At 46.8% G+C, this 15,009-nt stretch overlaps 2 protein-coding genes across 2 annotated transcripts in view; one reads left to right on the forward strand and one right to left on the reverse strand.

The window, feature by feature from the left end:
* Positions 1-3,827, reverse strand: part of COPA (coat protein complex I subunit alpha) — a 61,230-nt gene extending 57,403 nt beyond the window's left edge. The window contains exons 1-2 of the mRNA XM_087913831.1: positions 3,712-3,827; positions 495-608 (exon numbers count right to left, since the gene is read on the reverse strand). Of these exons, the coding sequence (XP_087769957.1) occupies positions 495-608; positions 3,712-3,751 (154 nt within the window). The 5' untranslated portion in view covers positions 3,752-3,827. The remainder of the gene's footprint in view (positions 1-494; positions 609-3,711) is intronic.
* Positions 3,828-4,002: 175 nt separating this feature from the next.
* NCSTN (nicastrin) overlaps positions 4,003-15,009 on the forward strand; it is a 43,921-nt gene continuing 32,914 nt past the window's right edge. The window contains exons 1-5 of the mRNA XM_087913833.1: positions 4,003-4,147; positions 7,305-7,409; positions 9,738-9,861; positions 11,142-11,260; positions 14,610-14,755. Coding sequence (XP_087769959.1) covers positions 4,033-4,147; positions 7,305-7,409; positions 9,738-9,861; positions 11,142-11,260; positions 14,610-14,755 — 609 coding nt within the window. The 5' untranslated portion in view covers positions 4,003-4,032. The remainder of the gene's footprint in view (positions 4,148-7,304; positions 7,410-9,737; positions 9,862-11,141; positions 11,261-14,609; positions 14,756-15,009) is intronic.

Here is a 15,009-nt window from a genome sequence, read left to right on the forward strand (position 1 = left end):
AATTTGTTTTTATATTATCTGGGGGATGGCTCCTCATACTTCATAAAAATAAAAAACTTTGAGGAAAAAAAATAAATTTAGAAGAGTTATTAAACCTGTATTTTGTTTTTAACAAAATCCTGGAGAACATCTATTATAAACTCTGGGGTGTGGCTAGGTTTTTCACTGGTTTTATCAATTCTGATTGTCAGGGGTATACCAAAATAATAACAAAAATATGAAGTATTTTTATTTATTGAGGTTTATAGACTGTTCCAATCCATCAGAAATCTAGCTTCTTTCTTACACTAAAAAGATTAAATTAAAATACGCCGAGAGAGAGAGAGAGAAGAGCAACGATGTTCAATAACAATAAAAGCTACTGAAAAAAGAAATGGAGGGTCACCCACAGCAAAACATATAACATATTTGCTGCATGGCAAATTTAGGGCAGCCTCTCACCTTTTGCGGGCAAGCAGCCTGGCTTACATGCGCCCAGTGTACTCCGCACTTACCATCATGTTCATCGAATTTGTCAATGAGGGTGCACATCCGATAGTCCCAGAGCTGGATCACCCCATTGTGCAAACTCGTTAGGATCCAAGGCCGCTTAGGGTGGAAGCTGAGCCCTGAAGACAAGAGGCAAAAACAATCCTTGTTACTTGGAAGTCAGCTGTTTTTATTTTCCACAGCACAGGCAGAAAACCTGTACAACGTTTACTATACGACACAGGTAGTCCCTAATGGACAGTGTATCGTAATGGAGCCTTAACACTGTAGTGGTAATTTCCGATGGTCGTAATGTGAGGTGGGGTTCCCATGAATGGGCCCGTTTTTATGACCTTCTTGGTAGCAGCGTTGACTTTTTAAGCGACCGTCGTGGTGGTAAAGTGAACCCATGGTTCGCAATGGGCCATTTTTGTGGAAAACAAAATTCTGAGTTTCAGTTTTGAGCAAAAACGTCATGAAGCATAATTACATGACGGTGGAGCGCTGCAAAGGACCATCAAGGCAGGCTCGTTGTCAAGTACCCACATAACTGTGGGGGGTATGGACATCAGAAATGGGTCAGAAGCACCTCTGGGGGGAGGGGCTCCATTGCAATTTTGAAGGATCACTAAGTGTCCAGGTGTAAACCAAGGACAAACGTACAACTTTTCTAGGAAGAGAGAGAACAAACCTGAAGGGAGAAGGAGAGGGGTGTGTCTCTGAGTAGCTAGTAGCACCTTTGATTAAGGATCCTAGCCCTTTGGAATAACAAGCAAGAATGTGAAATTCTGATAAGAACTGGCTCAGACAGCGGGGAGGTCTTGCGCAACTCTGAACTTTATGTTTTGACCTGTATATAAAGTGATTTTTTTTAAAAAAAAAATCTCGACTTGTTTTCCATGGGAGACCTCTCCTTTTAGTTATAAGAAGATATTAATCTCCCTAAGCCATCTGGGAAAGCCAAGGGAAATAATCAAAACCATAAACAAGTGAAAGTTAGAATATTTTGGACATGGGATGCCCCCGGAAAAATACGTCTTACTTCATTTAATCTTCCAGGGAAAGATTGAAAGCAGACAAGGTCCACGCAGAAGAGGAACATCATGGCTTCAAAATCTAAAAGACTGGTTTGGACAAAGCTCAGCAGCTCATTTTGCGTGGCTGTTGATAGGATCGCCAACCTGATAGCCAACATCCGGTGACAGATATGGCACAAAAAGAATTTAACTTTCCTACTTGGATCCAAAGGAACACCAGGCTAAGAACTTGACATTCTTTACAGCTAGCAAACCAACTTGCTTAGTAGCTCAATTTCCCCCCTAACTTAGTACGGTACTGGCATTACCTATAATCTATGTCAAGTCTTGGCTGAGGTTGGATTCCCCCAACACAGGTCAGGTGGGGAGTAACAGATCTCGTATAGTTTGTGAATCCAGTTATACGAATTCTTTAACTCTCCATCAGGGCGTGTAGTCAGCCTGCAAGCTAGGGTTTATTACATGCCAGTCTGCCATAATCGAAATCACTCATCGTGCCATCCTGTGAGAGCCAGCGACAGTTGTAAGGTCACATCCTGGAATGCAGCACTATCTTGCCTGCCAAGCCAGGGACTGTTACCAAAACAATCTGTGACTGTACCGTAATTGGACAGCAACAGATAACTAAGGAGGGAGAAATGGAAAAGTGAACCAGATGCTTTTGGGGCACAAATCTTTTAAGAGTCGGCTTTGCTATGCTGTAGCCAATTTGCTTAGTAAAGCATACTCTTTGTAGCCGCGGCCTCTTGCTACTGGCTGACAGTATCTTTGCAAAATTACAACGGCACTGTCTTCACTCTACAGATATGCTGATAGCCAAACCCCAGAGGGAGTCATCAGCTGGTTCTGACCAGTTCTGGAGAACCAATAGTGGAAATTTTGAGTAGTTTAGAGAAGCCAATCCCGCCTCTGACTGGCCCCGCCAACCCCATCTATTCTCTGTCTCCCATTGAGTCCCAGCTGATCGACTGAGTCTTCTTTGGTTGCCCTGCATGGGAAGAATGGAGCTGGAAAGCAGGTCAGTGAGATGGGAAGGGTTTTTTTGCAGGAATCTTCCCCTGCCATGCACACCAAGCCACGCCCGCAGAATCGGTAGTAAAAAAAATTGAATCCCACCACTGCCAAACCCCCATAACTTTCCACCTACTTAAGACACATGTGGAAGGAGGAACACTTTATTGCAGTGATGTCAAACTCAAGGCCCGTGGGCTGAATCCGGCCCGCGGGTTGCTTAAATCTGGCCCACAGTACTGGCCTGGAAATATCAAAGGACTGGCCCGCGGGGCCTTTGCCGGCCCAAACCAGGGAAGTGCTGCAGGATGCCACGGAGGCCAAAAACAAGGTGTTGGGGGCCTGTGCGCGCCCCCCCCCCCTCCGCACCCGTCTTGGCCAGCAGGGTGCTGTAGGTGTCTGTCTGCCCACCCGCCCCCGCTGGCCTGCAGAGGAGAACCACAATGCTGATCCGTCCCCTCGACGAAATCCCGTTTGACACCCCTGCTTTATCGCTCTCATGTTTTTCATTGTTTTAATGGTTGCATAGTTGTTGCCGTTGTAACGTCACTGTCACATCAGCGGCCGGAGACCTTGACAAATGAAAGACTTTACCACGCTAGACATTGATTCAATCCATACGCACAAAAGCAACATTTTGGCCTTGGGGAACTCAATCAAGAATGCGGCCTCCTGACCACCAAACTTTCCTCCCACGAAATCTTTTTTACAGAGGTTTCCAGTCCTCTGCAAAATCTGCTTTAGGCGGATTCTGATGCGGTTTCTTGCTTTGTTGCAGCCTTATGGAGCGCTGGGGGGTGGGTGGGGGGAACAACTCCGTGTTTCTCCAGCTGGGCCTCTGAAGACGGGCGGACTACAACTCCCAGAGTTCCCAGCCAGCACAGCAAAGCTGCCTAGGGGATTCTGGGAGTTGAAGTCCGCCCATCTTTAAAGTATGCAGTCTGGGGGATTCTGGGAGTTATAGTCGACCCATCTTCGAACCCTGGAACCACCGAAGATAAAGAAGAGGCCTAACTCGTCTTCTGCTCCGAATGCAGCGGGGCAGGGATCAACCTCTTCCCCCCGCCCCAACCCCGCAGGGCCCTGACTAGGACCCTTTTAGCGGTTTTCCAAGCCAGCCGGGAGATCCCCGCCCTCAGCCTCGATGCCCCCACCCCCCCGGGTCCTAACGCCGCCCCTCGGGCGCTCGGCCTACCTTTCACGCGGGCCGATTTGGTCTCGAACTTGGTGAGCATCTTCACAACGTCCCGTCGCCTCTTCAGCTGCTGCCGCCGCCGCCGCCTCCACGTCACCGCTGCCGGGACGGCGCCCACTCCTCCACTTCCGCTTCCGGCCAGGGGACCAGCGAGAGGGAAAAGAGCGGCGAGGCTGCGCGCTCCCTAGCGGAAGGAGGAAGGAAGACGCCAAGCCGACGCTCTTCTCACGGGAACCGGAAAGAACCGCCGCCCGGGATCATAGAGACGCGGCCGCCGCCCTAGAGGGTCCGCCCGGAGAGGAAGCGGAAGTTGCCGGCAAGATGGCGGCTATTGAAGAAGAGGAGGAAGCGGCCCCTTGCAGCGGCCGGAGGATGAAGGCGGCGACGGTGGGGCTGTGGCTCCTTCGTGGAGTCGTCTTGTGCGCCCTGGCGCCGGGTGAGGCCCGTGGGGAGGGGTGCGATCCGGGCCTAGTGGGACGGAATGGGGGAGCGGAGGGCGGGGACTCTGGAGCGTCGTCCCCAAACGGTTGCCCTCCGGACAGGCTGGACTCCAGCTCCCATGGTGCCCAGCCGGCCCGGTCTGGCTGTTGAACAAGCCACGAGGGTCTCCACGGGGACTTCTAGGAGGCAAACGGTGACTTTGGGGTAGTCCTTTCTCTCTCTCCCCTCTCTCTCTTTCTCTCCCTCTCTCCGGTCAGCCTACGTCGCAGGGCTGTTGTGCTCGTGGGGGCGGGGGGAAGGAGGGAGGAGTATTCGGTATGTTTTACACCTTCAGGCCCTTATAAAGTTAATAAGATGGGATAAGAGTGATGGCTGACTGGCTGGATAGATAGAAAATGGGTGGATAGATAGAAGATAGATAATAGACCGGTGATATGTAGATAATCTGAGAGATAAAAAGGTGATAGTGATAGCTAGTTAGGAAGATAGCCAGATTGATAGATTTGGTAAATAGATAATAGATAACTGATAGATACATAGATGGTACATAATAGATTATACGTAATAGACAACTAAGATCGATACAGGAATACAGATAGATATGGATAGATAGATATGGATAAGTGTTACAGGTTTCAGAGATGATAGATGAGTAGATAGGAAGATGGATAGATAAATATAGATACAGATAGGTAGATACAAAAATTAGATAGATACTGTAGATATAGATGGGTAGATAAATACAGATATGCAGATAGATATGGATAGACAGATACAGATATGCAGATAGATATGGATAGGTGTTAGGTTTTAGAGATGATAGATGAGTAGATAGGAAGATGGATGGATGGATAGAGATAGATACAGATAGGTAGATAGATGCAGAAACTAGATGGATACTGTAGATAGATATAGATGGGTAGATAGACAGATACAGATATGCAGATAGATACGGATAAGTGTTTGAGGTTTCAGAGATGATAGACGAGTAGATAGGAAGATAGATAGATACAGATAGATACGGATAGATAGATATGGAGAGGTTTTAGAGATGATAGATGAGTCAAAAATTAGACCCTCCCCAGGGCTTTGTATAAAGATAAGGCACTTCCATCCAGGCTGGCGGGATCTGGAGTCTTTACCAATGTTGGGCTTTCAAGAATCTCAATAGAAGAGAGCCTGGGTTTGTGCTGTTCGGGATTAGCCGAGCTGGAGTCCCAACTGGTGGGGAGGGTACCAGTTGAAGTGAGCTGTGTGGAAACTTCAGAAAGAGACGTGGGTTTGGGGTATCTGAGGGACCTCAAAGGTCTATGGGGGACTTGATGGAGTGCAGCGTTATGCCCAACCTGGGATGCTTGGCTTTGGGTGGCATCTCCATTCAGGGCCCGCTTTGTGACCAAGGCTGGGCTGTCCACTTTCTCAAGTGCGAGTTGAAGCTGCGTGTAATGGTTCTGGTGCTTCTGGTTGGTCACGTGCCTGCCTAGAAACTTGGAGGTGGCGAGTTATAGTTCTGCCTTAGGCATGAAAGCTCGAGTCTGATACACCCTCTCGACCCAGCCCACCTCACAGGGTCATTGTTATATTGTTGAGAAAGGAGGAGGACAAAAGAGTATTCTCTGCCGTAGGTTCGCTGCCTTGAGTTACTTATAAAACTAATAAAGATGGGATAAAAATAGTGGTCTTTAGCAATGGCCCCTCCTCATTTTATTTGTTTATTTGTTTTTGCTTTGGGGCTCCAGGTTTGCTGTTTTATTTGCAAGAATGGTTTATTTGCAATATGTGGACTTTTGCTGAGTTTATAAACATGGACTAAATTTACCTAGCATCTTTTAAACAAGATTTTTATTGTTGTATCATATCCTTTGTTCCCAGGCATTTACTATGATGTAATATGGATGTGATGATGGCTGTTTAAATAGAAATGGGGGCGAGGGGGCAGAGGGAGAGAGGTTTCCTAGCTTCAGTATCTTAGTAAAGTATTCTAAAATTCCTTTTGTTTTGGGAGGAAGATAAAGGACAATTGGTTGAGCACAAACTGGTAGCTTGGTAACAGACTGAAGTTTAACTTTCTTTTTTTGGTAAAAAGATAGCCATTCTGAAAGTAGAATGTTAATAGCGAGTCTTAATACTTGTACTTAATACTTTATCAATGGTTAGGTAATAAAACTTAATAATAGAATATTCAGATTTAGCATAAAAAAATTTTTTTTCTTGATATTATCTTTATAAAACATCAAGATAGATTTGGTATGATCTTATGATTTATTGCCAATTAAACTAAACTCTAGTTATCTCGTTAAAATATGAATTAACAAAATTATAGATAAATGATTTTTTTTAGTGATGATATTAGGTTATACAATTATTGATTGATAATTTGAGCTATTATGTAATATAATTATATTAGTGACTAGGAAATGGATGCACAAAAAAAAGTGGTAAACCAATCGATGCGCTGTTTGTAAATTCATGAAGAAGGATGATATTTTTATGTTTTTTGTGGTATGTTTATGTTGTCTTGTTAAAATAAAAAAATTTTTTATAAAAAAAAAATACTTGTACTTAATACTCTAAGTAGAATGTAAATAATGAGGAAAAATCAGCTGGTATCAGTTACAACTTGCACAACTTGAGGTATTTGTACTGTACTCAGTTGTTTTGATATAGGTATTTGGTCATGGAGGACATTTGCAGGGAAGAATTTATCCCCTCTGGTTCAGTTCTAGTTTTATGCCTCCAAATGGGCAAAATCTCAGAAATCTTTATTGCTCGATTTGGAGCTAGAGGGTTATGAAACAAGATTTCAGGTTCTGCTTAATGGTTGACTTAAAGCCTTATCCAAATGAGTGCGCCTAAATGATTTATGCTGTTAATATTTTTATTTACACGGCTGTCGTATTCTCACTCCTGGCCTGGATCTTTCCTTCCACCCTTCTCCTTGCTTCAAAGTCTATAAGGAATGGAGGTTGGGCCTAAGGCTACGCATTGGACTTTGTATTCGGTGGTTGGTAAATTCTGGCCGTTGAAATCCACCAAGCTTGCATGAACACTTGGTCAATCTGGTCTGCCTTGCCAGCACCAGAGCAGGATATTCCTGTTTTCTAGGCACTTTTTTTTTTTTTTGCTATTAAATCTTATCACTTTTTATGCAGGTTCAGGCCGGTGTAACTCTGTGGAGAAGAAAATCTACATCCCGCTGAATAGAACAGCCACCTGTGTCCGTCTCCTGAATGCCACTCATCAAATAGGCTGCCAGTGTGAGTGCTGTGTTGAAGGAGTATTTCCTTGGGGGGGGGGCACTGCCTGCCACTCATGTCTAGTAAATAGGCAGAGCAGGTATGGGCCACAGGTAGACTACCTGCAGCTCCAAACCCTTTTTGATGGTCCCTAGAGCCCTCTATGTCAGGGGTCTCCAACCTTAGCACCTTTAAGGCTTGTGGACTTCAACTCCCAGAATTCCTGGCTTTGCTGGCTGAGGAATTCTGGGAGTTGTCTACAAGTCTTCAAGTTGCCAAGGTTGGAGACCAACTGCTCTACGTCATGCCAACGGAGTTCCAAAACACAGAGACAACGTAGAACAATAATGCTTCCATTTTTTTTCCAACCTTTTTTGCCACGGTTGCTAAGTGAACTGCTGCATTTGTTAAGACGGTGACCTGGTTGTTAAGTGAACCTGGCTTCCCTATTGACTTTGCAAAAGGGAAATCACGTGACTCTGGGATATGGCGACCGTCGTAAGTATGAACCACTTGTCGTCAAGCGTGGGAATTTGGAATCCCACGGGGATGCTGCAGTGGCCATAAGTGTGGAAAACGATCATCGGTCACTTTTTTCAGTGCCGTTGTAACTTTGAATCTTGACTACCAGTTCTGTGGGCGGGGCTTGGTGGGTGTGGCAGGGGAAAGGGTACTGCCAAATCCCCCTTCCCTCCCCACCCCACTGACCTGCTTTCCAGCTCCGTTCTCCTGCGCAGGACAACCAAAGGAGACCCAGCCAATCAGCTGGGACTCGGGAGGCGGAGAATAGATGGGGTTGGCGGGGCCAGTCAGAGGCGGGATTGGGCAGTTCTCCGAACTACTCAAAATTTCCACTACCGGTTCTCCAGAACCGGTCAGAACCGGCTGAATACCCACCTCTGGACTGGAGCTAGAGAGGTCATACCCAAAGTCTTCAAGATACTGTACTGTTTAGGGCTGGGCACAACCAGTCTTTATTACATCCTTCAAGGGCTCAGAGGGTTATAGCTGGGATAGTGTCACATCAATAAAAAGGGTAGTATCAACAACTGTGGTTCATTTTCTGGGTTTTTATTCATGAATAAAATGGGCATTTTAATATCTGCAGAAGCTTAAAGGGGGCTATTTTGTCCTTCGCCCCTAAATGGGGACCAGTGGCCAAGTTTGGGGAGAATGCCATTGGCCAGCGGTTGCCATTTAGAGATACATGAATGAGTGCCCTGACCTTGCAGGAGCCTGAGAAGGGGCCTCTCCCTTGTGAAAGGGCTCTGGGTGCTATAAAACTTGTTCAGAGGCTGCTGGTTGTGGGTGTGGGGTGTGCAATTCGTGCCCTCCCCACCCCAAATGTCCTCGGCCTGCCAGGTCTGACCTATTACCTTTTGCAGAGGTGGCTTACAATAGTTCTGTTCACGGGGGCACTGGTTTCACCCCGTTCAAGGCAGCTACAGGTCAGGATTTTGTACCCATCCCGGGAGAAACCCAGTGTCCCATCCTTGACAGAGTGGATCACCCAACTCCAGCTTACCTGGCCGGTTACCTGTAAAGCATTAGATGATGCTCATCAAACACACAAAAAACAAGCAGACAAAAAGAGTGCTCCACAAAAACCGTACCAAGTGGGTGATAAAGTCTTCTTGTCCACTAAGTATTTACAAACAACCCAGAAATCTAAAAAAATATGGGACCTTTCCCAATTGTACGGGTTGTGAATCCTGTTGCTGTGGAATAGGATAGGATAGGATAGGATAGGATAGGATAGAATAGAATAGAATAGAATAGAATAGAATAGAATCAAATAGAAGAATAGAACAGGGAATCAAATAGAAGAATAGAATAGAATAGAAGAATAGAATAGGGAATCAAATAGAATAGAATAGAATAGAGTAGAATAGAGTAGAATAGAATAGAATAGAATAGAATAGAATTCTTTATTGGCCAAGTATGATTGGACGCAAATGTTCTCAGTATACATAAAAGAAAAGAGACATTTGTCAAGAGGCAAAAGGTACAAGACTTAATGATAGTCATAGGGTACAATAAACAATCAAATCATACTAGGAAACAGTCCATATAACTCGTAAGGGTCCAAGCGACAAGGTTACATTCACACAGTCACAAGTAGGAGGGGATGGGTGATAAGGAGTGGTGAGCGCAACCACCAATGCCAAAAACCCTTAGAAGGATCCACCCTGTCTTTCGTGTTCATTTGCTGAAACCTGAACATCCGTCCCACTTGTGACCTGCCCAGGCTGCCCCCCCCCACCCCCTGCCAGTTCTCCTTCTGATTGAGGGGGAGCGACACTGTCAACATTTGAGTCACACCTGACACGGCCTCTCTGTCCTCCACAGCCTCTATGTTTGGAGACACCGGCGTCATTCACGTGGTAGAGAAGGAGTCGGACCTGAAGTGGGTGCTGTCAGATGGCCGACACTCCCCGTACATGGTGCTGCTGGATGGAAAGCTTTTTACAGGGTAAGTGGGAATTTCCCTCTTTCTCCCCCAAAAAAAAACATTCTGGGGAAGAAAGGTTTTCCTTCTTTTCCTGAATCTGCTGAGTCTGTGTCAACTCATTGTGTGTGTGTGTGTGTGTGTGTGTGTGTGTGTGTGTGTATATTATATATATATATATATATATATATATATGGATCTTTGGTTGTTCGGGTTTTCTCCCGCATAAGATTCGAAGTGTTCTTCTAGAGTTCTTCTAGAGTTTCATTGTAAATAAGAATGTCAGGTTTCCAGGCGATGAAATCCATTTAAAAGGGAAAAGAGCAAAGTCCACCTTTCAAGACAATTTCTTTTATTTAGGTAAAGCATCAAATTGGCAAAGTCTGTTTGTCATTCCGGATCTGACCCAACCCGGAATTGCACCACATAATATTGGAAGTTAGAAACAGCCCCCCAAAGTCCCCAATAGAAGTAAATCAAAATTAGTCTGGCGTCATCAGCCTCCAACCTCCAGGTCGCAGCAGGGTCAGCTTTCGTTCCCACGTGAAGGAGAACCACCTAGCCAAAACAACTCTCTCTCCGCTCCTCCCACCTTAGGAAGGTGGCAAGCCCGAAACCCTTCCCCCACCCCAAAAAAAGAGAAAGAAAGGAAAAGGAATTTATAATAAGGCTAAATAAAATGGCTACGCCTATGTCAATTTTGGGCTTGACGAGGGAAATCACATGACCCCGAGGACACTGCGACCGTCATAAAAACGAGTCAGTTCACAAGTCCCTGAATTTTGATAAAGGATGTTGCAAAAGGTGTTTAACTTGGAAAAACGGTCGTAAGTCCAGGGGTGTGGGCTTCAAAAAAATTTTAGCAACAGGTTCTCTGCCTGGTTGCCAGGTGGGTATGGCCATGGTGGGCGTGGCCTAGTCGGCCTCCTGCACCATGGCGGGGTGTGTGTGTGGTGTTTTCACCCTCCCCGGGCTCTGGAGGCTTCCCTCGAGCCTCTGGGACAGCAAAAACGGCCTCCCCGCGTTCCAGAGGCCGGAAACGGGCCCTCCCTGACCCTCCCCACGGGCCCTGCAATTAACTGGGATCCAAAACCGGCCACGGGGGACTCCTTGGGAGGGGCGGGGGGGGGGCAGGGTCAGCCAATAGCAGCCCTCCCCCCCCCCTGCAAAGCTCACTTTTTCCCCAGTTCTGTTGTTGAATGACCCCTAAATGAACTGGTTGTAAAGACGAGGACTACCTGGGACACCATGCAGTTATATAGATATAGATATATATAATAACCACAAAGTGGTTCTTTTAACAGACCGGTGATGATGAAGCTGAAGGGCAGCTCCCGGATTGCAGGCGTGGCCGTGGCCGTCTCCAAGACCAGCCCGTCGGAAGGTTTTTCTCCTGGTCTTCAGTGTCCCAATGACGGCTACGGTGAGGATGAAGCGGCGTTGCTCTCTCTCTCTCTCTCTCTCTCTCTCTCTCTCTCTGGGCCCTTCAAGCTCATCTCAAGTCCTCCCCTGGGTGGCCGACCCCACGGAACCCTTCATGGACCCTAAATGCTTCTTGAAATGGACTTCCTTGAAACGATTAAATTAGATTAACAGAGTTGGAAGGGGCCTTGTAGGTCATCTAGTCCAACTCCCCTGCCCAGGCAGGAGACCCAACACCATTTCTGACAGAGGGCAGTCCAGTCTCTTCTTGGAAGCCTCCAGGGATGAAGCTCCCACAACTTCCGAAGGCAACGTCTGTTCCATGGATTGATGGTTCTCCCTGTCAGGAAATTCCTCCTTATTTCCAGGTTGAATCTCTCCTTGTTCAGTTTCCATCCATTGCTTCTTGTCTGGCTCTCAAGTGCCTTGGAGAACAGCTTGACCCCCTTCCTCCTCTCTGGGGCAGCCCCTCAAATACTGGAAGGCTGCTCTCCTGTCTCCCCTGGTCCTTCTCTTCCCTAGACTAGCCAGGCCCGGTTCCTGTAGTCGTTCATCGCATGTTTCAGCCTCCAGTCTCCTCATCACCCTGGTTGCTCTTCTCTGCACTTTTTCTAGAGTCTCAACCTCTTTTTTATAGTGTGGTGACCCAAACTGGATGCAGTACTCTAGGTGTGGCCTTACTCAGGCTTTACACAGTGGTATTAGTACTTCCCTTGATCTTGATTGTATCCCTCTGTTAATGCAACTTAGGATCACATTGGCTTTTTTGGCTGCCGCCGCACACGGCTGGCTCCTATTTAGCTGGTTGTCCGCTAAGACTCTGAGATCCCTCTCCCAGCCTGGTTTCACCCAGTCTATAGGTGTCCTTTTGGTTTTTCTTGTCTAAGTATAAGACTTGACTTTTCTCTACGTTGAATTTCCTTTCGTTAGTTAGGCCCAGGGTTCATGCACTTCAACTCCCAGAATTCCCCAGCCATCATGGCTGCCCAAGGGATTCTGGGGGTTGAAGTTCACAGGTCTTAAACTGGCCAAGGTTGGACACCCCTGATTTAGAGAAAAGCTCACGTCCAGCTTTGTTTCAACCTGGAAAGTGCTTCCGGGACCTTGTGCTCCAGATAGCGGGTGGACTGAAATGTAGTCTTTGGGTTTTGCTCTTAGTTTGTTGTTCTAGAAAGGGCCAGTCCTCATTAAACTGAGAAAGTAAAAAAAGCAGAGCTTATAATTCTATATTTTACTGCGCTGAAAAACTTGGAAGTCAGTTTTTTATTTCTTCCTTTCGACCCCCCGTTATTTCGCTCTCCTTTCTTTCGCCACTTTCCTATTATTTTCATTTGTATTTTATCTTGCTTAAGCTGAAAAAAAGGTGAGAACGTTCCCTCTCTTCTTCATCATCATCATCTTGCAGAGATTTGGGCTGACAAAGTCTTGTCCCTGCTAAGAGGAATCGAGCCCGTGTCAGAAACGCTCGGGGGAATTTCTCTCCTCGTGTGTCATTTGAGAAGCTACCGGTTGCCTGTGGAGAGGAGTGGCGGTGTGGAGCTCGGAAGGGGCTTTACGGATGTGTGAGGAAGCCGCCTCTCGTGGGCATCGGAGTCAGGCAGCTGGGAATGTGGTCCTGGGGGGCGGGGGGGCAGGGCAGAAAACCACAAGCAGACTCTTGTTCATGCTCTGCTGAGAAAGGGCCCCGGGATACGGGCACAAGTGGCACCGTCGCTTAAGGCGCATGCTGCTGTTGGGTATCACAAGTAGATGGACCGAGTCACGCTAATTTGGAGGAGTGGGAGGGCCCCGTGGGAAAGTATTCCACTTATAGAAAACAGCAGTGTGATTTGGGAGTATTTCCTTCCTTCTCCCTTTTCCTTCTTCCTCCCCTCGCTCTTCCTCCTTCCTTCCCCTTCCCCTTCCCCCTTTCCATCCTCCCTCCCTGTCGTTTTCTCCTCCCTTCCCTCTTTTCCTTCCTTCCTCCTTCTCTGTCCTCCCTTTTTCTCTTCCTCTTCCTCTTCCTTTCCTCCCTGTTTTTCTCCTTCCTTCCCTCCCTGTCACTTCTTCCTTCCTTCTTTCTTTCTTTCTTTTCTTTCTTTCCATTCCTTTCTCTGTTCCTCCTTCCTTTTCTTTCCTTCCTTCTCTCCCTGTCTTTTCTTCCTTCCTCCCCACTTTCCATTCTCCCTCTCTGTTTTTCCTTCCTCCATCCCTGTCACTTCTTCCTTCCTTCTTTCTTTCTTTCTATTCCTTTCTCTGTTTCTCCTTCTTTTCTTCCCTTCCTTCCTTTCCTCCCCCTTCCCATCCTCCCTCCCTGTTTTTCTCCTTCCCTCCCTCCCTGTCCCTCCTCCCTCCCTCCCTTCCTTCTTCTTTTCCTTCCTTTCTCTGTCTTTCTCCTTCCTTTTTCTTTCTCTCCTTCCCTCCTTCCCCCTTTTCATCCTCCCTGTCACTTCCTTCCTTTCCTCTTTTCCTTCCTTTCTCCCTGTCTCTTTCTCCTTCCTTTTCTTTCTTTCTCTTCCTTCCTTCCCTCTCTGTTTCTTTCTTCCTTCCTTCCCTCCCTCCCTCCCTTCCCCTTGCCTATTATACAAAGTTACGTTATTAATATTAAAAAAAAATAATAAAAATATCAGGAAGGACACAAAATTAAAGCAGAAGAAGAAAAAGGTCAGGTGCAGAGCAGGGGTTTATCTTTCCTGGGCAACAAACCCAAAGTCTGTAACTGTAACTCGCTTTGTTCGAGGTCTCTTGCCTTCCGAACGATCCATGTGTGCCACTAAACAGACTTTCATTTCAATTGTCTCCTCCTCCTCCTCCTCTGATTCCTGCCCTTTTCCCAGTTTCCCTCTTCATCCTAGGGCACGCAGGGAGGAACGGAGAAGGGATCAATGTGGCTTAAGGGAGAGGAAAAGGCCCTGATCCCTTTCATTAGTTGCAGAACAGGATATAAGTGGGGCGTTTGCACACAGCACCTTGCTGGAAGCAAAGCGTGTATTATCTTGCTCGAGACTTATCTGGGTTTTGGCGTCCTCACAACTGTGCGTGCGTGTCGCTATCTTTTGGAAGTCTGCAATTATCCTGGCCTGCTGTGTTAATTACTTCAGTGTAGTTTGTGTTGGTTTTTTTTTTTCTAGTTATTTTTACTTTTGATTCGGACTGCATTTACTTTCTTCAAAGACTGTTTTTTGGAAGAGGTTGATATCCAGTCAAAGATCATTGGACATTGGGGCAGGAGTTGGAGGCATTAAAGGGGATTGATTCTGCTTTTGTGACTTAGTTAGTTTTGGTTCGCCCCGGGTCATCACCCAGCTTTTCAGGCTACTGTGATTTCACAGGTTAACCCCTCCTCTGCCTCTCCTCTCCTCTCCTTTTAGGGGTCTACAACAGCAGCTATGGCCCAGAATATGCCCACTGCAACCCGACCAAATGGAACTACCTGGGGAACAGCCTTTCCTACCTGGATTTTGGCTTCCCGATCTTCCTTCTTCAGGATGAAAGCGAAAGCGAGGTTATCAAGCAGGTACGAGATTCCATGCAGACTGCCGGGCTTCCATGCCGCGGGATGGGCAGGAGAACCATTTTAAAGCCTGCAAGCGAAGTATCAAAGTTAGTGCAGGCACTGTAGTCCTTAACTTACCAGAGTTTGTTTAGTGATACTTTGAAGTTACCATGGGCCGCGGTGGCGCAGTGGTCAGAGGGCAGTACTGCGCGCTCTTTCTTCTGACTGTTGGCTGATTGCAATTTGGCAGTACGACTCTAACCAGGCTCCAAGTT

This window comes from Pseudonaja textilis, chromosome 16 (assembly GCF_049901715.1).
Source record: "Pseudonaja textilis isolate UNSWEBS1 chromosome 16, rPseTex1.2, whole genome shotgun sequence".
Taxonomy (NCBI): domain Eukaryota; kingdom Metazoa; phylum Chordata; class Lepidosauria; order Squamata; family Elapidae; genus Pseudonaja; species Pseudonaja textilis.